Source organism: Semicossyphus pulcher, unplaced genomic scaffold (genome assembly GCF_022749685.1).
Source record: "Semicossyphus pulcher isolate SPU_LCO1_2020_fin unplaced genomic scaffold, fSemPul1.0.p SCAF_6, whole genome shotgun sequence".
NCBI classification, from domain to species: domain Eukaryota; kingdom Metazoa; phylum Chordata; class Actinopteri; order Labriformes; family Labridae; genus Semicossyphus; species Semicossyphus pulcher.
Window position 1 is genome coordinate 4,446,319 of NW_027211737.1, and position 26,467 is coordinate 4,472,785.

At 42.7% G+C, this 26,467-nt stretch overlaps 1 protein-coding gene across 1 annotated transcript; it reads left to right on the forward strand.

Annotated features, from left to right (window-relative positions):
- The first annotated feature begins 2,034 nt into the window (after nt 1-2,034).
- Nucleotides 2,035-24,519, forward strand: noxa1 (NADPH oxidase activator 1). The gene is made up of 16 exons (XM_069682278.1): nt 2,035-2,114; nt 3,666-3,840; nt 4,127-4,209; nt 5,809-5,917; nt 8,861-8,995; nt 9,881-9,988; nt 11,239-11,298; nt 11,384-11,421; nt 11,521-11,659; nt 12,391-12,459; nt 12,770-12,863; nt 15,498-15,607; nt 18,262-18,422; nt 18,864-18,972; nt 19,978-20,101; nt 23,967-24,519. Exons 2-16 carry the CDS (start codon nt 3,667-3,669, stop codon nt 24,095-24,097), a joined length of 1,644 nt encoding a protein of 547 aa, XP_069538379.1. The 5' UTR covers nt 2,035-2,114; nt 3,666; the 3' UTR covers nt 24,098-24,519.
- Nucleotides 24,520-26,467: the final 1,948 nt, after the last annotated feature.

Below are 26,467 nucleotides of genomic sequence, written 5' to 3' on the forward strand. Positions count from 1 at the left end.
AGATCCATGATTTTCTTAAATGCTGCCAATTGAAATAATTCAAGTGAAAAGATAAAACGAGGAAGGCTAAACTGATGTTTAGATTTGTTATAAGAAAATAGCTGATTCTACAAAACAAATGGAAGTCCGTTTATTAAGAATCCTGCACAAATACATAAACTGTTCTGTAACCTACCTCTTACATGCTAACTCTACAATATCATATTTTTCTTGTTAGGACAATAGTATTGGGTGCCATACCTAAAACTACCAAACAGTACGTAAAATAGTGGAAATTAGCTCCATCAAATCTGAATCAGAGTAGACTGAGAGACAGAGAGACATTATTGATTCCCGGGGGAAATATGTTATGTTACAGTTGCTCCAATTCTAGACCTGATATAGGCCCTATAGGAAAAGTGAATTATGGGAAAGTGTAAAAGAAGAGACACATGAACACATATCATATGCATTATACAACAATATATAACAACATTATGAATACAAGGATAGAAATAGAAATAACATCTTTTTGAAAATAAGTTAAAATGTGTTCATTGTACTTAAAGATATAACATGGGGCTATTGTTTTATGTAAACAATGTAACAATATGTACCATGTACTATAACATGTGAAAAGGCTGTATGTAAAAATATATAATAATGCGAACATTATATCATAATACATAACGGTGTGAAGGCTAAACAATGGGATTCATAAATAGTACTAATAAAAAATATTAGTATTGATGGAGTTTAGTAGCTGATATATTGTACAGTTGGAAATATGATATATAAAAATATGTGAGTATTTCGCAGTTGAATTATTACACATTTTGCACAGTTTAGTAAGATAATGTCCATTATAAATAACTGATGTATGTAGCTGCTGACAGGGTGAAATACGTTTAAGGGCTGGTTTGAAAAAAGTGTCTGACTCTCTGAGGGATGTCTGATGGCCACGGGCAGGAATGATTTCTTGTATCTCTCTGTGTTGTATCTGTGTGGAACTTGCACTGACTGCAATCCTGTGCTTGACCAGCATTTAATGGAGTGGGCGGAAGAAAGATGTCCAAGATGACACATCGTTCTGACAGGATTGTTTTTTCTGACACCGACATCAGAGTCCAGCTTCACCCCCCACAGTCACTGCCCTCGCAGGTCAGTTTGTTGAGTCATCTGAGGTCAGCTACCTTCAATCCTCACACAATTGCAGACAGGATGGCACTGGCCAAACAGACTCATAAAACATTAAAGCACCATCCAGTACAATGTTTAGTAATATTTTATCATTTTGCACTGCTGCTTGTCTACCTGTGCTGCATTTCAGGTGTGGAGGGGTTTAATCTGTGGAGTTTCTGTTGTGGTTGGACACTCACTGTTGCTTTAGTGCACTGTGACTGCAAAACACAATCTGTGTCAGTCTTTCCTTGTTACTAAACATCAAGATTGCTGTACTAAACCAACCATATGACTTCATGTTCTTCTGGAAAGCAGTTATTTTTCTCCTGACTTCCTTCTCTGAAGTGTTCCTTGTGTGAGAGGTCGAAGGTCACTGTGGAAAGATATCAAAAGTGTCTAAATTTTAAGGCTCATTACGACACTCTTACTCACAATAGGAAGCTGTATCTCTGTAGTTTACATAATAGAGTTACTGTAAAGTTTTGACATTGTCTTATTTCATAGTCACAGTCCTTGTGATTATTGATAGTTGTTAGAATAGGTTATATTTTCCACTGTTCCTGTTCACCATGTTTATTATTGACAGTTAACCTGACATGATGAGGATTTAAATGATTTTAGTAAATTCCCACACAACATTCTTCTGACAGCTCATGTTAAATAGTCGTTCAAATAGGAGATCACATCCTTATCAGGTCAAACAGGTTTAATTAAACCCTGTGTGACTCATGAGCAGTGTGTTGTCATTACGAGTATGTGCCACACTGACAGGTGTGGATGCTATCTGGGGAATGTGGATGGAGGACTTCCTTGTAGCAGCAGGGTGGAGACTCCTGAGGAGGCCGGTTTTATTCACCCTCACTTCCCTGTCGGCTCAGTGTGGAGAACAGGTGACACCGAGGCAGAGCGGACACTCACTGAACTCTCACCTGACTCTCAAACAGGAGCAAAAGGTAAGCAGTCGGAATACAGAGCATTTATATTAATTCAGTGACGATTATAGTTCAGCTTGTGTGACAGAAGTAAACAACATGTGCAGACAGGCTGTAAGCACAAGGAAGTATTCCAGGAAAAATGTGCCGAGTGTTACTGATTAACATCAGTGCATATCAAAGTTTTCCTTTTTCCTTTTCTTATGTATTCTATTCTTTTTTTATTTCTTATCATCTATAGTTAACAGATAATGTTTGGTGTAAGAATAATTCTTTGATTTATCACACATATCCCTGAGTCTACATCTCTCATCTCGCTCCTCTCTTCGTTTCTGTGTGGGATTTTCACCTTCATCAATATGTTTTGCTTAAATTGGCACAATTTATAACTCTATTTTCCTCTTTTACTTATAACATATTTTGTTTAATGCTTGGTGTTCAAAGCAGAAAAGTACTGAGGTCAACTTTGTTTGACAGTCTGTGTTCTGCAGTGGTGGAAATGTGGATACCTTACTGAACAATAATGTTGAGGTACTTGTTCTGCTGTCACTTGACTGGTTACACCTGCTCTCTGGATGTTAGCTTTGCCTCTTAATGTTACTTTGATGTTACTTTAACTTTGTATTTCATTTGTGTAAAATCCTTCATACCGCATTATCCAATCAGCAACTTAAATACAGCAACCAGACACTTCATCAGGTACACTTGTGTAATGTAATTTCTAAGTGCAGCTGCTATGAACTCTGCCTTTACAAATACAACTATGTAGAGATTTGACAATATCACAGAAGTGTGAGCTCAACTACTGAGATCATGATATGCAAGTGTATTAAACTGGACTGCTCTGTATTAAGAGATCCTAATATTTTATCCGTCCCATTTACATACACGCAAGGGGCAGAACATCGAAAATAAAATGACCTCCCCAACAAGGATGTTGTAAAATTTGTACTTTTCTGACAGTTTGAACCGAAACTGAAACATTACAAGCTTCATAGAATGTGCATAACATGTGAATATATAGCTAGGGATGAAATAAGAAAATGAAAATATAAATAAAAAAAGTGGGGCAGAAAAGAAGTTCTGCTGGTGAACAAAGTACCTTACAAAAACCATAAAGAGTATTACTAATCAGACGATAAGTGCAGACATTAAAAAGTGTTTGCAAACAAATCATTGCAGCTTTATTCTTGTTCTTTGTGCACCTTGTTGTTTGTAGCTCTTTCACAGAAGCAGTCATAAGAGTACTGATAAACTGCTTCTTATATCAGGGTGAAGGATTTTTAATGTCTTACACTGAAAGTCGAAGGTTTAAGCAGTTAATGTTTAATAAATGTGTTAAGTTCAGCCCAGACATGAAAATCATACACTTAGAAAAGCAAAAGCAAAGAATGACCTCTGTTGTACTAACAACTGCATCAGAATCAGAGTGGGTTCACTCATACAAGGAACTAGTCTTGGTGTTTTGGTGCAACACAATTACAATTTTTATTATGAATTATGACACATAAAAATATGTACCATAAGTGCAGTACGTCTTCACTTTGCTCTCCTCCTCTCCTGGCCCTGCAGGATGCTTTACACAGAGTTACTGCGGCTGTGGGACGAGGCGGTGCAGGCGGTGGACGCCAAAGACTGGGAAGGATCTCTGAGCAAACTGGATCAGATCAGTGAGCCCACGTCTCGCACTCTGTTCAATGCTGCGTCAGCTCACCTGGCGCTGGGAGAGCTGGACCTGGCCCTCAAGGTCTGTGAGTTGTGCATGTTGAGTGCTGAAGGGGGAGACTCTAACTTAGCAGCCATGAAGGTGGTAGTTTTAGTCAGTGAAGTCCCTGGGTGCTATTAATGTAGAGATCATGTTGTAACTGGAACGTCAAAGTTCCAGCACCCCATTAACTAGTCAACCAGCTATCTTCCACTGTCAGTCCTGATATGACCACCGCTGTAAACTTACACTGTAAACAAAAGGAAGCTTTGTAATACTTCTTCTGTTTGGCCCAACCTGAACTTGTCTCCTCCTCTGTCATGTTCAGGCTATGGACCTCACCATTGCCAAAGATCAACGTCTTGCTGTGGGCTTCTTCCAGAGAGCAGCAGTGATGATGCAGGTTGACAGGTAGGAGGAAACAGCACCCACACATTTTTCAACTCCTGTGACATTTTGCAATGTGACAGATGATGGTGGTGCTTTTAAAACATGGATATAACAAACACCTGGATGCCAGAAACAAAGATGGCGCCCATTCAGTCCAACAAGAATTACTAAGCTGGCCCATAGGCTATGAGAAAAACCTTTCTGGCTCCCAGGTTTACTTCAGGGATGTTTAAGTGACTAAATATATTCAGAATGTTTCTCCAGCCAGCCCCCAGCAACAAGCTCCATCATAGCACTTAGAATTTAAATTACGATGACATATTGGGTTTTTAAAATGGTTTTCCCGGCCTGGGGGAAAGTTTACAAATTTAAAAAATTCAAAATTCTTTCAGGAGTCATAACTGACCTGGTTTGCAGTTGGCGTGGCCTGCTAACAGACATGTCTTTCAAAATTGTGGCCTGTAGGCTTTTAAATGCACAGGAGAGTTTTTGTTGTAATACTGCAAATTTCCACTGAGCAAGATTGGAAGCAATGCAGAGCGCTGTTTTTTTCCCAATCAGGTACCTGCCCTACTGTGCTGTGATTGTTTAGCACTACTGTGCTGTGATTGGCTGGTACTTGTTGCCTTTTGGTTTGCCTGAGGACTTTCTGCCAGGAAGCATTCTCACCCAGGAGTACAGACGACCCATGACCCATGCTTCAACTGAAAACCAATGATCTTCTCATGAACTTTGGCAGGTTGTGTCGGTCCTTGAAGCAACATTAAACTGTGACTGTTTCAGAAAGTTAACAACACGCTCTGTTAACATTTTTTAAATATTAAGTCAAAGGTGAAAGTTTGTTTCACACAGAAAATAAATAGATGTCTCCTGGGTTAAAGCATATTGGTTCTAGACAATCACAGCACAGTAGAGCAACTAGGTAGTACTGTATTGGGAAAAAAATAACACAGCATCTTATGGAGGCCTTAATAATAGACTCATGCTTTAACAAATGACTCAAAAATCAGGTCTCATCAGTCTGTAATTGCAAGTGTCGACCACCGCAGCTGCTATTTGGTAAAAGTAGCATCATGATACTTAAAGCTACCATGAGGAACTTTATGTTTGGTTTGATTTTGGTGACCTCTCTGGACAAAGTGGTCCCTCTTAACTCTTTGCTTTGTTTTAACAGAAAATCTCATCCTGCTTTCCTTTAACATTCAAACGTGTCACTCTCTGTAACCCTTTGCACTTATAACAGCGGCAGTTTGATGGGCTTGATTTAACATGTTACGAAAGACGCCAATTTGTCACACCACCAGCTTAGCTTAGCATAATGACTGGAAACATGAGGAAACCTGGCTCTGGTTTAGTCTGGTTAAGTGTAAAAATGATGTTGCAGTTTTATGGAGGTTGTGTGCTGTTTCTCGTCTGGTCATATTCACTTCCTGGAGACTTTCTATCACTCTGAGGTTTCAAAATAACCAGTGGAGATTCCAGGAAGTAACTCGAGCTGACATAGAAAAGGTCTGACACAAAGAATCCCTGTAAAACAACAGTTCAGCTTTTGTACTGAGCTTAAGATGCTGAATCTAAGTTTGATAAATGTTTCATGTCTGTGTGTGTCTGTCTCTGCAGGCTGGAAGAGGCTCTGTCAGACTGTATCTGGGCACAGAAGCACATGAGAGGAAACATGGTCATTGACTACAGGCAGCTGGGCCTGCGATACAAACTCTACAGCTGGCAGGTCTGACATTCAGCTCAACACACACACACTGCTACACACACACTTCACCACACACCTGCATGGAGACAGAGAAACACCAGCCCTCAGCCTGCTTCTTCTGACACAAAGAATTAAAGAGGAAATCCAATCCCACGAGGTCCGTCAGTGATGTGGAATGGAAACAGAGTGAACCGGGCCGGGTCATCATCACCTCCATTGCGTAGTTCAAATGTCGCACACCCCTGGGAGCACACAAAGCCCTATTGATGGAGGCTGGAGAAGAGGTTACACAACATCACATATTTCTCATACGCAGATAAGACACACTGTAGCTTCCAGACACAATGCACCTGCATGCAGCCAGATACAGCTACGCTAAGGCAGCTAACGTGTTTACAGGTGAGATTTACACGCTAATAAGCATCAGTTTGATCATCTGGTATGATAAAAGTCCTGCAGTTGTCTTACGAAAACTTTTTTACAACTTCACTGCTTGTCAGGGGAATCATATGAGCTGCACACAAGCATGCATGAAGATGGAATTGATGATGATAATGAAGGTATAGATAGAAAAGGTGTGCAGAATTAGTGTTCCCTTGTGATTGGGAGACCAGCTTCTGTTTAGATATTGCTCTGCACACTGTAACGGTTGGTGTAGGTGGAGAGGGCTAGCAGCATGTAGCAGTTAGCAGAGGCCCTGGGATATTTGTCTTGCTCAGTTTATTGACAACAGAGTAGGGATTCTCACACAGCACTTTATTCTACAGTACTTAACATGGACCATACAATGACAGGTCACCACAGCGCTACTTTCACTAAGCCTACATGAGCAGTAGAACGTAGAGGCAACATGGGCTTCTTCTTCTTCTTCTTGTGAATTAGGCAGTTTAGACACTACTAGGTGTGTTACTGCCCTCCACTGGACAAACTAACGGACACAATCACGTTTTTTATCCTCACATACAGCCCTGAATCATGCAGGAGCTGTAAAACTGTTTTCATGATCAGTCGGTGGTTGTCATGATGGCCAAAGAAAGACTTGACTGAAAATGATAATACTCCTAAGTCTGACAATGTCTTATACAAAGTTTTCCTTTCTGTATTATATTTGCCACATTCCAGTAAAACACGCTTGATTGTTTCAGCATGCCAACATTCACAAAGTCCAGTATTATGCTTCCCTAAATAATGATTTAACCCACAATGTCCAAGCCTCAGTCTCTTTGTGTTCCCAAGTACTAACTGCCTTTCTTACTCTGAGGTTGAAAAGAGAAATAGTGCCTCCCTTTGGTCTTCTTTTCCCAAAGCCCCTGCCATTCACTTTCAACTCTCTCCTCAATGTTTCCTCTAAGTTCCACTCTTCCCAGGGGTACTTTCACATCTTCGTCTCTTTTATTGAGGGTTGCCTTTGCTATGGAATCTGCCATTTCATTTGCCTCAATTCCAGCATGCCTGGGAACCCAGCAACACTGGACCTCACAACTCTAAACAAGACAGATAAAGTCCCATTACTGATTTCAGGACGAGCTTGGCAGCACAGGCTCTCTGAGTCTACCTCCCGTCAAGCACAAAACCAAAACAAAAGGAGACGCCACCTTGTGGTGCTATTTAGTACTGCAGTAATACTACAATTACCAGACAATACATTGAAGGAACTATCAAATGAGTCCAATGAAATGTACACTTGAGCTCACTTAAAGATACTTCCTGGAAAACAGCTACCTCTCCAGTGGTGGCCTCATCCTGGATGTAAATCAGAGGGCTTAAATAAAAGTTTGTTGGGACCAGAGTAAACTTTGGAATATTTGGAAAGTCAAGTTTTTCTTCTCTGAAACTCTAGTTGTGTGAGTGTGTCCATCAGTGACAGAAGCAGCCATTGTTTCGCCACCAGGTGCCATCACATGAAGGAAAGTTCACAGAAGAGCATTTTAGAAGTGTTGAACACACTGACAAACGGCCTGAACTGGAGCAGAACCCAAACAACAACTATAGGACAATATAAAAGGATAAATAGCAAAATAGAAAGTAAACACTTTCATGTTGTGTTGTTGCTTTTTGCTCTGTGTTCTGCTGTATCTCTGCAGGCACTGCTGTTCCTCCTTTCACTGCACACACTTATAAAACATAAAGGCTTATACCATAAATCCTCACAGAAAAGTTCCACCCAGAGATTTTCACATATCCCTCTGGGGTTCTCTCAAAAACCCACCCGGGGGATCTTCTGAAAACCTTTTATATTACAAGTTTTATGCCAACAACTTCAGCCAGTGTGCTCTACAAGCAGCCTTTTATGAGGGTTTCACCTATAACAACCCCCTTGTCTTCTGAGGGTCTTAAAAAAGTCCAATATTTTTAAAACCAATCAATCAATTGTTATTTATGTAGCGCCAATTCATAACCATGATATCCTTCATGAACCTGTCTTCATCACTGCTCTGGTAGAACCTCAGCGCTCTAGAAAACCCTGTCAGAACCTTTATTTCTATATGTGCACATTTTACAAGTGCATGGGACAAAAACAGTTCTTGAATCTTGAACTGAATGTTAAAACATTTCATCCTGCTACTTTTCGAACACTGTCATTCTTCAAGGTGTAAAAACTGAAACTGGCACAGGTCTCTGGTTATTTAAATCACAGCTTCAGCAGAAGCATCTGATGCACAGACACGTCGCCCCGCTGAATACTCAAATAAGAATGCTGCTTTTTAGCCTTTGTAGCAGACAAGTGTTAGCTGATAGCTCCATCCTCCTGTGTCTGAAGACGTCAGAGTTTGGGGAGTTTTTGTTCCAAAAGCAGACAGCAAGTTTGGAAAGACAGAATCTAAAGTTCAGTGATCATTGTCTCAGAAAAGACAGTTTGTTTTGGTAAACGAGGATGTAAAAGTGGGTGTTGACAGAGCAGTAAAGATAAAATGAATATTAACCTGCTGGTACTGTAATGTATAATTGTGATGTGTCCCCCAGGTGTTATATAACGCAGCAGCTGTGTACTGTCGGATGGGCCAGTGGGAGCAGGCGAGGGACGTCCTGCTGTCAGCGTCCCAGGAGAGAGGGGGCGGTCGAGGGGGGACCATTGAGGTGGCCTTGGACAGCATCAGCGTGAGTGTCTTTGGTCACACATTTCCAAAGTCAATTGCTCTCTCCCTGTTATAAGTATTTCTCTCTGCCATGATGATGTCTCGACGAGGACAGACGGATGATGACTCTAAAAAGTGAGGAAGGTTTAGTCTGTCCTCACGTCTTTAAAGATGTAATGAAATTAAGACTTTAACCTGGAGAACAGTGCATCACTGGCTGTGCTCCATCTGGCCTGCTGGTGTGCCATTTATCAGGCAGCAGCAAGGACAGTGAACCCATTTAAACTGAGTGCAGGTGGTGCAGTTTAGCTGCAGCAGGTATGTCTGCTGCTGCATATGTGATCAAAAGGCAGAGCCAGCAGGCGGGTGTATCTCCACCGTGGAGCCGTGGACACCAAGCAGTAAAAACTAAAGAGTTCTACTATTTTAACTGATGGCTTTATGCTTGGAGGACATTATAATTAATCAACGACCCACTTTATTTTACATTGTGCATGGCTGGCCGTATTTGAACTACATTTAATTCGGTTGCTGATACTTGAAAATACTTCACCTTTATCATTTCCTCTGGCTCATGTAGCTGCCTCTAATTATGATCTGCGTGTAAGAAGTTCCCACAGAATGCTTACGTTAAAGGGTAACGTCCCACCCGTCCCACCTCAACAATCTCTTTCAACAAAATTGTGTCTTAAAGTGACACGTTTGGGGCACTTATTTTGTAGATCTTCACTACAAAAAGCAAGGCAATGATTATTTAATAAAGATGTTAACAGTGAACAGATTCTCAGGTCAGAGCCGACTCTAAAAGTACAGTGCTGACTATAAAAACGTGTTGCTCCTGGCTAAAAAGCCACAGCAAAAGGTCATTGTGTATCACAATCATTGTCCTGTGCATCTTTGCTCACAGAGGGAGGAGGTCCTGGCTCCTCTCCTGGTGTCCGAGGGTGTGGTGTTTCGTCCCAGAAAACAGGATGTGGAGCAGCTGCAGCAGAGAGACTTCCTGGGAAAAGCAAAGGTAGAGCGAGCCCATGGTTAAAGTTGTGTCATAAATGTATAAGAAGGTGCTTGAAGTAGTCTAACTTACTCCTGACACTTATATAATACTGAAAAATATTAAGTAAATTATTAAAACAAACTAACTCAGATAAAAAAATATGTTGTGTACTTGAAATGGGCGATTGGATGCATCAATAAGGACCAAAATGTAGGCCTATATTTACCCCAGAGTCCCCTTAAGGATTAATCCTGCTCCGGGGAGGGTATCATATTAATTTACATTTTCTTCAGGTAATTTAAAAGTTTTCTAATATAACAATCTATTAGGCTAGTTGAGCTGGAGATGGTGGCTGGACCACTGAAGATGAACCTGCATATCAAGTGGGGCTAGCCAAAATTAGCCTGAACAGAGGTGCATCTATTAGCCTAGCATCGCACCTATCAGTAATTTGGTATTTCCAAGGGGAGTCAAAAAGCCTCTGGATGCTGCAACCAATCAGAGAAACAAAATGTGTGATGCAGCTGTAGGCTGCTAGGCTAGTTAGCTGGTTCCAGCATTCAGTTCATATGTCTTCTAGTTCAACATAATACTTGAACATTTGGCATGACGTGATGTAAAAGACGACACTTACTATTTAGCATCCAGTTTGTTTGATATGTGGAGTGTATTGTTTCTGAACAGTGGACAAATCCAACAAGACGTCATGGTGATTCTGTTTTGAGTTTTTTGTCTGTCCCCATCTTGGTTTTTTGGAGCCAGAAGTTTTGTTTACACCTCTTTCCTTGTTGACAGGTCTTCGCGGTCATGCCCTGCACTAAATCATACCCATATTCACCATCTACTTGTCTCTAAATAGGAGCATCACTGACTAAATGCTCATCATGCTGTATTGAAGAAGACTTGAAACGAGAGATTGAGACCATTAACTCATGAGGAAATGTTTACTGAATAAACCCTCTAAGAAATAAGATTATTTTCTCAGACTTCTCGACAACCAGAACTAGTTTTGCAACCAGTGGAGTCGCCCCCTGCTGGCCATCAGAAAGAATGCAGGTTGAGGCACTCCCATATTTGCTTCATTTTTGAAACCAAGAGGATGCATCCACTTTTAGAGTCTTCATTAATCACATACAAGTCTTTAGATATCTCTTTTGATGACTGTCAGTTCAACCAAATGTACAACCTTCTTAATAAGAAATGAACAGATATTTTAAACTACATCTGAAGTCACATGTAGGATTCTCTAACATACGATGCTCTACTTGCAGGTGATTTCCTCCATGATACCCAATGATGATTTTGGAGGCTTTGAACCTCTGAGGCTGCAGGTAAAAAAGATCACAGTATCCTCCTGAATAATGAATTATATTATGGGCTGTCCCTTTACTAACTATCACCGTGTCTGTCCTACAGAAACCTGGTTTTTATGAGCCCAAAGGGGAGGGATCTCAGTGAGTACATAGAATATTATTCACCTGAGCTGGAGAGAAGGTAACACTGTGATTGTAAAATAATATGTGTAATATATTTATCTCTTCACATCCTCTTAGGGATTCTCGGTACATGCGAGTGCGGAGCCCTTACATGGCTCGGGGGCCGGGACAGCTGACTGTGCCGGGAGGGGCCATGGTGTTTTTATTTGCCGAGGAGGACAGGGACGGGATGGCGACTGTCATATATGATGGACAGGTGAGGAGAGAAAGAAGCTGAGTCTGTAAGACAAACATACATATTTTGACTTATTGTTTGGGTTTCCCGTGTCATTTCGCCTTCTGCATGTCTGCTTTTAGCTTTGTCGTTCTACTCTAGAAAACTCTGTAACAGTGAGGGACCAGCTGGTAAAAACAGTGGTCAGATAGCTTTCTCAGAGATGGTGAAGACCAAATCCAGAGCTTAAGGCAGCATAAGACAAGGAGGACAAGAGGATGCAAGGAGACAGGACAAACTGGTGAAAAAAGCTGGCTCTGTGATTGGAGCCAGGTTGGACTCACTGGGGGATGTGGTGGAGAGACGCACACTGAAGAAGGTTGAGGCCATTCTAAACAGCACGGAGCATCCACTTCATAACACCTTGATGGACCAAAGAAACAACGGTGGTGGACGGCTCCTCTCTCTTCGCTGCAGGACGGAGAGATATAGAAGATCTTTTGTACCCACAGCCATCAGACTTAATAATTCTTCAGTAAATAGATGAGATGGCAGACAAGTGAATTTCCCTATGGGGATCAATAAAGTTAATGTTATTGTTATGATAATACATAAGCTGATATCGAAGGATATTATATTATATATTATTAAAGGTTCAACCGAGGGGAAAAATCTACTTTGCAACTCACCAACATCTCTTCTCCTACAGCCCTGTTGGCTTGTGACTCAGTGCCTTTTTTATTTCAGTGTCTGATCTTCATCCTTTGTTTCAGAGAGGACTCCTGCCAGTGTCCATGCTTGAACCTGCAGTTGTAAAGTCATCCAAAGGCAAAAGAGAGAGTGTAAGTTTAATGATTCACCATGATGCTTTGGCCTTTACATACTGGGGCTGTCTTAGAGGAAAATACAGAGCGGGCTTCTGGTTAAAGAGATTGCCTTAAAATTAGAGTAATGCTGAACGTATACTTTATCTCTGCTCAGCTTTACCCTCGAGGACCTGCAGGAAAAACTGCTGTGTCAGGAAAAACATGTGAACATGTTCTAAAAAGATTATTCTGCTTCTTTCAACTGTGCAAGGGAGAAAAATAAGAGTTTTCACTAGTGACCAACAAAGAAAATGTTGTTTCACTGACCTTCCTGTCTTGGCTTCAGTTACAGAGAGTTCCCAGTGGGATCCCTCTCCCACCAGGACTCAAGCCACCCACTCGCCCAAAGGCCCAGCCCGGCCCTGCAGCTCCTCCTCGGGGTAAAAATCCACCACATTCCTGCTTCTCTCACGCTACTTTCTTTAAAATCCTCCTGCTATAAAAATGGAAGACCCCTTCACCTTCTTTCCTTTGGTCTGCTCCAGTGAGCTCTTCTCTATTATAACAGATCATCAGGGTCACAGCAGTATTTCTGATGTCTGTCTGGCACAGAGGCTTCATCTCTGTGTTTGATTTTGGCGTTTCTGGAAGAGTTTTTTTGTTGCATTGAATTTGGTCTGAAAAGAAAAGGTTTATGAAATACAGTGTGGATATGTTTTGGATTCTTAATGCTAATATTTTGTGCAGCAGACACAAATACAGTTGTCAGATTAAAGGTCTGAGAACACAGAAATGGTAAATGGATTGTATTTATAAAGGGCTTTTCTAGTCTTCTGACCACTCAAAGTGCTTTTACACTTCATGTCAGACCCTGATGACCCAGTCCCACACTGATGTCACATTCAAAACCACACTGATGGCACATTCACACACACTGGTGTCACATTCACAAACATTGATGGCACATTCACACACACTGATGGCACACTCACACACTGATGGCACATTCACACACACTGATGGCACATTCAAACATACTGATGGCACATTCAAACATACTGGTGTCACATTCACACACATTGATGGCACAGACACGCACTGATGGCACACTCACACACTGATGGCACATTCACACACACTGATGGCACATTCAAACATACTGATGGCACATTCAAACATACTGGTGTCACATTCACACACATTGATGGCACATACACGCACACTGATGGCACATTCACACGCTGATGGCACATTCACACACACTGATGTCACATTCAAACATACTGGTGTCACATTCACACACATTGATGGCACATAAACGCACACTGATGGCACATTCACACACTGATGGCACATTCACACACTGATGGCACATTCACACACACTGATGTCACATTCACACGCTGATGGCACATTCACACACACCCACTGATGGCACATTCACACACAGTGATTGCACATTCAAACACACTGGTGTCCCATTCACACACATTGATGGCACATACACGCACACTGATGGCACATTCACACACTGATGACACATTCACACGCTGATGTCACATTCACACACACTGACGTCACATTCACACACACTGATGGCACATTCATACACAGGAATGACACATTCACAAACGCTGATGGCGAATTCACACACACTGATGGCTCATTCACACACAGTGATGTCACAGTCACACACACTGATGACACATTCACACACTCACACACACTGATGGCACATTCACAAACACACAGACACACACTGATGGCACATTCACACACACTGATGGCAAAGGCTTCAATGTCTCCAGTAAGTCATCAAACTATACAATTTGGGCCCAAAGACACTGGGCTGTTCTGAAGTATTTAGTTAATATATTTGACACATTGTGTTATGCTTGGATGTTTATTATGAAATGTACGCAATTTAATAATCAAGCCAAAAATAAGAACAGTCACACAGCAGCTACCAGGCTGTTCACACACAGCATGAGTGACTATTATTAGTGGTGACTGTTGACTTTCGATAGGCTGTGTATTTTCAGCTGCTAGCATCGAGTTCTGGTCATTGATGATCAATTTTTGGTGGTGTTTTGGGTCTAACTTTGCAGCTGCTCTACACTGACTGTTGCATGCAGTGTCTCTGTGTGTGGAGCCAGGGAGATGTCAATCAAAATGTAATTCAGGACGCAATCGAGGACACCTGCACAGTCTGGAGAACTGTTCTGAACAGCAAAAGTATCTGTATGTTAAACTGATTTGCAATCTGAGGGCACGGTTTCGTTAACACGATTTCTTTCTTCAGAGAACAAGGAATGGAGCATTTCCATGGCGACCGCATCCGCCAATTAAGTCCAATTTATCTGGATTAAAGGGTAGATTAATGCTATATTGTGTTTTGCATTGGACTTAAATCTACCTTTTAATCCAGATAAACTGGACTTAATTGGCGGATGCGGTCGCAGAGAAATGGTCCATTCCTTGTTCTCTGAAGATAGAAAATGTACAGATTTACACAGAGCTCTTTTTCGCAGCTGACACCAGGGGGCTCTGTAACAGTCTCATTCTTTATACATTATACCATATAAAAGCATCATTACAACCAGAATGGTCACTGCTTTCTGCTCATGTTGGAGAATAAATTTGCAACATGTAAATTAAACTCTAAATGAAGTCAGTGTAGCTGAGCCTGCCATATGAACTCTAGTGTTATCTGATTTAAACATGTTGACAGTCTGCAGGTTTGTTTACACTGACTACAATCATGAAGTCTCATTTTAACTTCAAATGAACTATGCTTTTGTGTATTTATGTTGTCACCCACCACTTTCTTACGTGCCTTAGGGGTGTAGTTAGAGTCTGAGGAATGTTTACAGAAAGCAGAAACAGTTTCCATGTACATTCAGAAATGTGAGTGTTGTTTGAAATGTGACCTTTAAGCACTGCTGCCGTTAAAGCTGCTGGCTGCAATAAATCTGCAGCTGTAGTTGGAACAGACTCAGAGAACATCTTCTCGTCTAACCTTCCATTTGTACTGTGTGTGCTCAGACTGTACCTCTACTGTGTTTTCCCTACAGCACACTCTACCTCCACAGACACTCCGCCTCCATCCTACACTACAGCCACCCACTCACCGCTGCCAGCCTCCGAGCCTCCCAGGTACACCGCCAACGCAGCCAGCGACCAGGTAATATCCCCTGTGAACAGCCTGATTCATCTGTGCAGGCTGACATCACATCAAAGGTCTTTTTCTCGAACATTACAAACATGCAAACACTCTCGTTCTCTTCTCACCTGATCTAAATATAGATTATATGTGGACTTGTGAAGAAAATGCTTTGTAATTTTGAACTTAGCAGGGAACGCTGATGTGTCCTGATTAAGTCACCATGACGCTCAGGGGAGGCAGTGTCTGCCTCCGGATATACATATTCTTTTAAGCCTCTGCACGCTACAATGAGTTTTATAAGGGCTAACAGAGTGTGACTCTCTTATTTTCAGCCAATTAAGTCTAGCTTACTTATGTTATACTTCAATATTATCCATCCATTATCTGTACCGCTTAACCTGTTAAGGGCTGGAGCCAATCCCAGCTGTCATTGGGTGAGAGGCGGAGTTACACCTGGACAGGTCACCTGTCAATCACCTTTCACACTCACATTAACACCTACGGGCAATTTAGAGTCATTCAGGGACCAATGAACCTAACGAGCATGTCTTTGGACTGTGGGAGGAAGCCGGAGTACCCGGAGGGAACCCACAAATGCACGGGGAGAACATGCAGACTCCACACAGAAAGGCCCACTTTGTCTGAACCGGGACTTGAAGCACAAACCTACTAGCTGTGAGGCAACACTGCTAACCACTGCACTGCCATGCAGCCTATTTTAATGTCATATCAAGCTTTATTCTGAATGCAAAAGACATCTAAGGGCAGAAAATCAGTGTGCAAAGTTCATTACTATGTTTCTGATTTACTGATGCATGAGCACAGACTGACTCGATTCTCTATATGGTCCAAGGCGGAGTTTATACAAACATAAATTGTTTTGTAGATTAATTTTGAAGTATTTTATCAATATTATTTTACAAGTTTCTCATTGTTTTTTTCACATTTGCCTTTATTTTGATGTTGAATTGTAGAGAGGAGACGGGACATTAGTAGAGAGAGAAATAGGGAGGAATACACTTTAAATGTAAACTTTTTTGGTTTCAACTCATTCGAATCGCTGCGATACAAATGTTAAAAAAACGTCTAAAAGTCTTAAAACAAATTATCTTTAAATAATAGGTTAAGTTACATGACTTTGGTTATGTTAGCTAGTTAGCCAGCTAGCTACCTGTTGCTAGGTGACAGGAGCGGCGCTCTGTGATGCAAGGGTAAGGGTGGGAACAGCTGGTGACGCAAACAGGAAATCCTTCGTAGACCAGACCGTCTCATTTCAGTTCGGCCTTAGCGTCTACACAGGCTACGAAGGACTTATCCTCCATAGGCCGCGTGAACAAAGGTGTTTTAAAGTCTCATCTGCAATAGAAATACAGAGCGTACTGGTGCTCTTTTTATTGTAACGTTATTTCTTGTAATGTTTTGTGAGTTTCTGAAAATTCACAGTATGCCGTATTATACACTGTGAGGGCCTCCACAGCATTTGGGATTGTTCTATCCAAACTAACTTCTAGCACTCAAAATCAAATTACTACTAATGGCACTGTAACTTTTAGGAGCGCCACAGAGACTTGGCTCTGGGATCTGAGGTACACCCACAGCCCTGTCGTCAGGTGGGGTCAAAGGTTACAGATGACCCCAGACCAAAGCACAGGGGGCACCATGCAAAGGTTTATGGTTGACCTTTAGGGTTATGATTAGGATCAAGAAAATAAAGTATCTTCTGACTTCTATCACTGATAAATAAATGTTCTTTTATCACCGAAACACACAACATCAACCAACTTTTAAATGCAACTGTAGGGGCAATTTGTTGAGAGCAGCGTGGACACGAAACTAAGCAACAAATGAATGATACAAAAGAGCAAAAATATGAAATAGGACCTGAGACAAATGCTGATACAAAGAAGGAGAAATAAATCTGTCAGAGTGTTTATTAGTCTGACTGCAAATAAACAGTTACAACAACTGTTAATAGCAGTAGTTTTACTGTGAGGCTGTGAAAGCAGCAGGTAAAGGGAAGACTCGGGAGACTCTCAATAAAAGATGATAAAAATGACGGAGGATGACAGGACTGTAAAGTAATTCACTTTCTGCAGAGGATGATTCTCTGCTGCCTCCGCTTTATGATAACCTCAGTTTTCACATCAGATTTAAGGTGAACTTTGGAAATAGTATGATGATTCTATTATATGAGCTGCTGCTGTAAAGTGAACTGACTCACTAACCAAAACAAGGGTTCTCAAAACAAAGTCAGGGTACAGAGAGAATAAGCAGATAAAGAGAGGGGCAGAGAGAAGCTATTATATTGCTTAGGGCCTTAATTTGGACACACCTGTGTTTAATTCCTAAAAGGTGGCCTGGTGGACAAGTCCAGACCTGTCGTATGGATAATAGATGGTTATCTAAACACCACAATGTGCCTTAAAGCAAGGCACCAAATCCTCTGAACATGAATGTCTCCAAGGGCACAAACTGAGTACCTAAACTAAGTAATATGATGCGAAGTACTAATTAGAATTGTTTGGCGGGAAGACTACTACAAACACTATTTGTACTACATAAACCATCTTAATAACTGACAGAACCAGTTCAATCCTAACCCTAACCCTAACCCTACTGAATAAAAGCTGTATTTGCATTCTCTTAAAATGTTTTATGCCCCTTGTTCTCAGCACGCTGACTCAGCTCAGGGGGCAGAGGCGGGATCTGTGGTGGTGAAGGTCCACTACACGTACACCGTGGCTCTGTCTGTCCCTCTGGACACACCGTACAGTGAGCTGAAGGAGCGAATTGCACAGAAATTGGGCCAGCCAGCTTCTCAGCTTCGCCTCAGGTAACCACAGGCCTGCCAACCCACTTCTGTCTCCCTGAATTCCAACAAGTGATGCTGCATTTCTAAAAATAAGCTTTCTTTGTCCACTCCACCCCGTGGGTCTAATATCTGTTATGAGCAAAAGAACACTGAGGCTGCAGCTCCACACACGAGACTAGTGCATGAATGCAACACAAACAGCAGAACAGGACTGAAAAGGCTTCATGATGAGATACACGCCACTGATTCACTGAAAGACACATCTAAGGATTAATAACAGCGGGACCAGTTCATCTGTCTCTCTGTCAGAATAAAAATAGAATAACAGATAACAGGCATCACATCCTTTCTTGTTGTTTCCAATCATCTGTGTTGCTTCTGCCTCCCATTGTTTGCCCCATGGTGCCCTCAATTTCCCATCCCCCTGATACCACACCCCCTCACCCCTCTCTCTCTCATCAGACATAAGCTGCATGGCTCCCGGGCGCTTATTCCTCTGGGTGGGGAGGCGGAGCCAGGCCGCAGCGTGCAGGAGGTGGCAGAGGCCGGCAGAGCCACCCTGTGGTGTCAGGTGAGGATTCAACTCATCACTCATCATGCATCATGGCGTTAAATCACACATCAGCTGCAGGGAGGTGTTAGGGAGGGTTTGCACTTACGGTATGAGATTAAAGCTAAACCACCCTGAAATTGACAGGTACGGTGGCCCACAAGGGCAAACATGATGAAATTAATTTTAAAAAACCTGCTGCAAATGCAACAATGCCACTTCCAAAACACATAACAAATACCATGTTTACTATGGTTAACAAAAGTCAGTCTTCGGATTACACTGGCCTTTATTGATATGTTTACTGTTAAAGATCTCATTCCCACCCTTATAGACAGGAAAAAGGTTGTCGTAAAAATGTAAAAATAATCTGTGTTTAATGTAAGATAAATGGTGACATACAAAGTTAAGTAATAATGTTATATTATGTATTGGGATATAACATAATAAGTATATCATTTATCTTTAGGACAAGAACATGGGCTACACTTATACACTGATAATACAGATCTACTTCTTTTTGAACTTGCCTTCTTATCTTATCTTATCTTATCTTATCTTATCTTATCCTATCTTATCTTATCTTGAAAAGCAAATTATCCAAATTAATGCATTGAAGTCTACTGAGATTTAAACTGTCATAACGTTGTGGTTACATTTTCCCTGTGGGGATATCTCGACCATCTTATCTTTTCTTGAGATACCTCATCTTCTCTCTTTTATGCTTTGCTTCTTATGGTTATTTATGATAGATACGCTGTTCTCATTTACCACTAATGTTTTATTTTGACATGGTGGGTTCCAGGGTTGTCTTTGTACTTTTTACAGAGGCAAAGGAAGCAAGTGAGGGTCAAAAGTTAATATAATAACAGTGCAGTGGGCCTGGATTGTTGCCTGGAGTGCTATACACAGTTCAGATCACAGAATTGATTCTTTTTCATGCCTTGTGTTAGTAATTATTCCAGGGAATTATTGAATCTTCAGCTGTGCTTTTAAAATCACCCTCATTGTGTAACCTTACTTCAGAGTGAGGACCCCCTGGCCAACCGTTCCATCCTCTACCAGATGGTGGCGCTGTATGACTACGCTGCTCAGGGCCCAGAGGACCTGGAGTTCAGCGAGGGAGACACCATCGACATCCTGGGCGAAGGTGAGGCCTGCAGGTCGACTGCGGAGCAACCAGGAGGAGTGTTTGTGTTTCTTTAGGGCACTTTAAGCTTCACACTGCATCCTCCTCCTCCTCTGTCTCACTGCCTCTTTATGTCTCTCTCTCTGCTCAGACGTGTCTCACTGCCTCTTTATGTCTCTCTCTCTGCTCAGACGTGTCTCACTGCCTCTTTATGTCTCTCTCTCTGCTCAGATGTGTCTCACTGCCTCTTTATGTCTCTCTCTCTGCTCAGACGTGTCTCACTGCCTCTTTATGTCTCTCTCTCCGCTCAGACATGTCTCACTGCCTCTTTATGTCTCTCTCTCTGCTCAGATGTGTCTCACTGCCTCTTTATGTCTCTCTCTCTGCTCAGATGTGTCTCACTGCCTCTTTATGTCTCTCTCTCCGCTCAGATGTGTCTCACTGCCTCTTTATGTCTCTCTCTCTGCTCAGATGTGTCTCACTGCCTCTTTATGTCTCTCTCTCTGCACAGATGTGTCTCACTGCCTCTTTATGTCTCTCTCTCTGCTCAGATGTGTCTCACTGCCTCTTTCTCTCTCTGCACAGATGTGTCTCACTGCCTCTTTATGTCTCTCTCTCTGCTCAGATGTGTCTCACTGCCTCTTTATGTCTCTCTCTCTGCACAGACGTGTCTCACTGCCTCTTTCTCTCTCTGCACAGATGTGTCTCACTGCCTCTTTATGTCTCTCTCTCTGCACAGATGTGTCTCACTGCCTCTTTCTCTCTCTGCACAGATGTGTCTCACTGCCTCTTTATGTCTCTCTCTCTGCTCAGATGTGTCTCACTGCCTCTTTATGTCTCTCTCTCTGCACAGATGGGTCTCACTGCCTCTTTCTCTCTCTGCTCAGATGTGTCTCACTGCCTCTTTATGTCTCTCTCTCTGCTCAGATGTGTCTCACTGCCTCTTTATGTCTCTCTCACTGCACAGATGTGTCTCACTGCCTCTTTATGTCTCTCTCTCCGCTCAGATGTGTCTCACTGCCTCTTTATGTCTCTCTCTCTGCTCAGATGTGTCTCACTGCCTCTTTATGTCTCTCTCTCTGGACAGATGTGTCTCACTGCCTCTTTATGTCTCTCTCTCTGCTCAGATGTGTCTCACTGCCTCTTTCTCTCTCTGCACAGATGTGTCTCACTGCCTCTTTATGTCTCTCTCTCTGCTCAGATGTGTCTCACTGCCTCTTTATGTCTCTCTCTCTGCTCAGATGTGTCTCACTGCCTCTTTATGTCTCTCTCTCTGCACAGATGTGTCTCACTGCCTCTTTCTCTCTCTGCACAGATGTGTCTCACTGCCTCTTTATGTCTCTCTCTCTGCTCAGATGTGTCTCACTGCCTCTTTATGTCTCTCTCTCTGGACAGATGTGTCTCACTGCCTCTTTATGTCTCTCTCTCTGCTCAGATGTGTCTCACTGCCTCTTTCTCTCTCTGCACAGATGTGTCTCACTGCCTCTTTATGTCTCTCTCTCTGCTCAGATGTGTCTCACTGCCTCTTTATGTCTCTCTCTCTGCTCAGATGTGTCTCACTGCCTCTTTATGTCTCTCTCTCTGCACAGATGTGTCTCACTGCCTCTTTCTCTCTCTGCACAGATGTGTCTCACTGCCTCTTTATGTCTCTCTCTCTGCACAGACGTGTCTCACTGCCTCTTTATGTCTCTCTCTCTGCTCAGACGTGTCTCACTGCCTCTTTATGTCTCTCTCTCTGCTCAGATGTGTCTCACTGCCTCTTTATGTCTCTCTCTCTGCTCAGACGTGTCTCACTGCCTCTTTATGTCTCTCTCTCCGCTCAGACATGTCTCACTGCCTCTTTATGTCTCTCTCTCTGCTCAGATGTGTCTCACTGCCTCTTTATGTCTCTCTCTCTGCTCAGATGTGTCTCACTGCCTCTTTATGTCTCTCTCTCCGCTCAGATGTGTCTCACTGCCTCTTTATGTCTCTCTCTCTGCTCAGATGTGTCTCACTGCCTCTTTATGTCTCTCTCTCTGCACAGATGTGTCTCACTGCCTCTTTATGTCTCTCTCTCTGCTCAGATGTGTCTCACTGCCTCTTTCTCTCTCTGCACAGATGTGTCTCACTGCCTCTTTATGTCTCTCTCTCTGCTCAGATGTGTCTCACTGCCTCTTTATGTCTCTCTCTCTGCTCAGATGTGTCTCACTGCCTCTTTATGTCTCTCTCTCTGCACAGACGTGTCTCACTGCCTCTTTCTCTCTCTGCACAAATGTGTCTCACTGCCTCTTTATGTCTCTCTCTCTGCACAGATGTGTCTCACTGCCTCTTTCTCTCTCTGCACAGATGTGTCTCACTGCCTCTTTATGTCTCTCTCTCTGCTCAGATGTGTCTCACTGCCTCTTTATGTCTCTCTCTCTGCACAGATGGGTCTCACTGCCTCTTTCTCTCTCTGCTCAGATGTGTCTCACTGCCTCTTTATGTCTCTCTCTCTGCTCAGATGTGTCTCACTGCCTCTTTATGTCTCTCTCACTGCACAGATGTGTCTCACTGCCTCTTTCTCTCTCTGCACAGATGTGTCTCACTGCCTCTTTATGTCTCTCTCTCTGCTCAGATGTGTCTCACTGCCTCTTTATGTCTCTCTCTCTGCTCAGATGTGTCTCACTGCCTCTTTATGTCTCTCTCACTGCACAGATGTGTCTCACTGCCTCTTTATGTCTCTCTCTCCGCTCAGATGTGTCTCACTGCCTCTTTATGTCTCTCTCTCTGCTCAGATGTGTCTCACTGCCTCTTTATGTCTCTCTCTCTGGACAGATGTGTCTCACTGCCTCTTTATGTCTCTCTCTCTGCTCAGATGTGTCTCACTGCCTCTTTCTCTCTCTGCACAGATGTGTCTCACTGCCTCTTTATGTCTCTCTCTCTGCTCAGATGTGTCTCACTGCCTCTTTATGTCTCTCTCTCTGCTCAGATGTGTCTCACTGCCTCTTTATGTCTCTCTCTCTGCACAGATGTGTCTCACTGCCTCTTTCTCTCTCTGCACAGACGTGTCTCACTGCCTCTTTCTCTCTCTGCACAGATGTGTCTCACTGCCTCTTTATGTCTCTCTCTCTGCACAGACGTGTCTCACTGCCTCTTTCTCTCTCTGCACAGATGTGTCTCACTGCCTCTTTATGTCTCTCTCTCTGCACAGATGTGTCTCACTGCCTCTTTATGTCTCTCTCTCTGCTCAGATGTGTCTCACTGCCTCTTTATGTCTCTCTCTCTGCTCAGATGTGTCTCACTGCCTCTTTATGTCTCTCTCTCTGCACAGATGTGTCTCACTGCCTCTTTCTCTCTCTGCACAGATGTGTCTCACTGCCTCTTTCTCTCTCTGCACAGATGTGTCTCACTGCCTCTTTATGTCTCTCTCTCTGCACAGATGGGTCTCACTGCCTCTTTATGTCTCTCTCTCTGCACAGATGGGTCTCACTGCCTCTTTCTCTCTCTGCACAGATGTGTCTCACTGCCTCTTTCTCTCTCTGCACAGATGTGTCTCACTGCCTCTTTATGTCTCTCTCTCTGCTCAGATGTGTCTCACTGCCTCTTTATGTCTCTCTCTCTGCACAGATGTGTCTCACTGCCTCTTTCTCTCTCTGCACAGATGGGTCTCACTGCCTCTTTATGTCTCTCTCTCTGCACAGATGGGTCTCACTGCCTCTTTCTCTCTCTGCACAGGTGTGTCTCACTGCCTCTTTCTCTCTCTGCACAGATGTGTCTCACTGCCTCTTTATGTCTCTCTCTCTGCACAGATGGGTCTCACTGCCTCTTTCTCTCTCTGCACAGATGTGTCTCACTGCCTCTTTATGTCTCTCTCTCTGCTCAGATGGGTCTCACTGCCTCTTCATGTCTCTCTCTCTCTCTCTCATAGTTAACGAGGAGTGGCTGGAGGGACACTGTGCAGGGAACATCGGCATCTTCCCCAGCTGCTTCGCCTACAGGGAGAACATAGGGGAGAACATGGTGGACGACATGGTGGAGAGCCTGGAGAACGTGTTATAAACACAGACGTGTTACTGTGCAGTCATCTCTAATAAACCTGCTAACCTGTGAATGGTGCCTGTTTACAACCAAACAACACCTTTCTCAGGATTCACTCTGCCATTGTATCGCTGTCATGCTGCTGCAGAGGCTCAGAGTTGATCTATACTGAAGAGTATGTTTATATTAAACCTGTTTTTCTGTTTAACTCAAATATGACTGTTGTATCCAGTGTTTAATCTGACCTTACTGAACTTTATGCTGTTTGTACTCGATGTATCATCATTATGTTCCTGTAATAATCCTACAGGTTTATATTGATCTTTAAAAACTAAAGGTTTCTGTGTGACACCATGAGGACTAATATTGTAAAGGATGCCGATGCTGAAGCTGATCTCTGTGTCCTTAATGATTGAATAAATCTAATGAACTCACCAGTGATAAAGGAGTAATAGTAGTGAATTAGTTGCGTCCTTGTTATTTACAGAAGTTAATCACAAAGGCATTTACATACGCCGGCAATAATTCCATCTGTCTATTTTCTATACCGCTTCTCCTGTTCAGGGTCACAGGGGGCGCTAGAGCCTATCCCAGCTGTCACTGGGCTGATCTCTGGACTGGTCTCCAGTCAATCACAGGGCTGACACACAGAGACACACAACCTTTCACACTCACATTCACGCCTACGGGCAATTTAGAGTCACCAGTGAACCTAACGAGCATGTCTTTGGACTCTGGGAGGAAGCCAGAGGGAACCCACGCATGCACGGGGAGAACATGCAAGCTCCACACAGAAAGGCCCACTACGTCTGAACCGGGATTTGAACCAGAAACCAAAGGCGTAGTTTTCATTGTAATATTGGCGGGGACGACAACTGCACTCTCCCAGCTTTTTGAAGGATTTATTAATTCACAAACAAATAACTACTAACAGGTGATTATTGTTTCATCACTGCTTGAGACCGAAAAAAATAAAAAGTCTGATCTTGCGACAGGTTCGAACTTTTGATACCACTAGCTTTCACGATGAGGTGTTTCCATCTCAAATGTTAGGGCAGCATAATTATTATTACTATTTACAATATTTAAACAAACTGCACTCACCCAGGGAGAGAGGGAGAGGGACAAAGAGCGCCAATGCATATGGACAGCATGGACGTAACCCAAAAACTGGTCGATTGAGCAAGAGACATGTTGTTCAGCTGTCTCATTTTCAGGTTTGTGAAGTGTATGAACTGAACTGTAGACTGGAGTCCTGTCTACAGTGACGGACAGAGTGATGGCCGTCTCTTATTAACAACTCTTCCTCAGGAAAGTGCAACATACACGTATCAAATATTAATTTCTGGACAATTCAGTAATTTCTGCATATTGGTCGGCACGTGTCCAGTTCTACGCCCAAACCGTCTGCTGTGAGGCGACAGCGCTAACCACTGTCCCACCATGCAGCCAAAACTGGCTATAATTGATCCTGATTTTTAATGGTTGAATAACGATGGATTTATCGCTCTATGCTTTTGTTTGGCAAGAAAATGTTGAACTTTATAGACCCTATAAATAGTCTGTATCTGCCCTATGCCACTAAGGAAATTTAGATCAGACACCAACAAGGTCTATAAATGATTTCTGATTAATTGATTTGATGTGGCGGCCCTGTTTTAAAGATGAACTAAGATTTCTGTTTTCAAGAGTAAATTATCTGTGAATGGTAGAGATGTCAGAAGCATGTCTAAATATTTTAATAAAAATAAGGACATTGGTATGCACTTAAGATGTATTAGGATATTTTTAAGACTTTAAGACTTTCATAAAAATCTCCTGAGGACATTGAACAACTGTTATTCCTCCCTGAACTCCTCACAGACTGAGTGTCCTGATGAGGAGGGCAGCGGTGAGGAAGGCCACAGAGACCCCACAGCAGCTTTGAAGTGACAGTCTCAGGAGACGAGCTGGGACAGACCGGGCACAGCGGAGCAGAGGGACAGGAAGTGCCCAACTTTACAGCTTCATAAGAGGGTCAGAAACTGAGGTATTCACAGAGACTCACACGTGTCTTTGCTAAAGTGAAGGAGACTCTCTGAGTGCAGGAAGGATTCGTGGTCTTATGAGGCTAAATCAGAGCTTCTTGGACTTTCCTGTTTGCCACTGAACAAAACACTGAAGGTGTTCAGGTGGCAGGTAGAGTTGTGGAGATGGGTAATGTAGGATATATTATTTATATTTATTATATATATTGTTTACGACACATTTCTTTGCTGGTCATTTCTGTGCTCATGGTTTCTGCCTGTTTAGAGCGAGGTGTGCACTCCAGGAGAGAAAACTTACTCTGCACCTCCTCCTTTTTAAGGAGCAGATTAAAGTGATAAATAATGTACAGGCAGTTGCAATTCA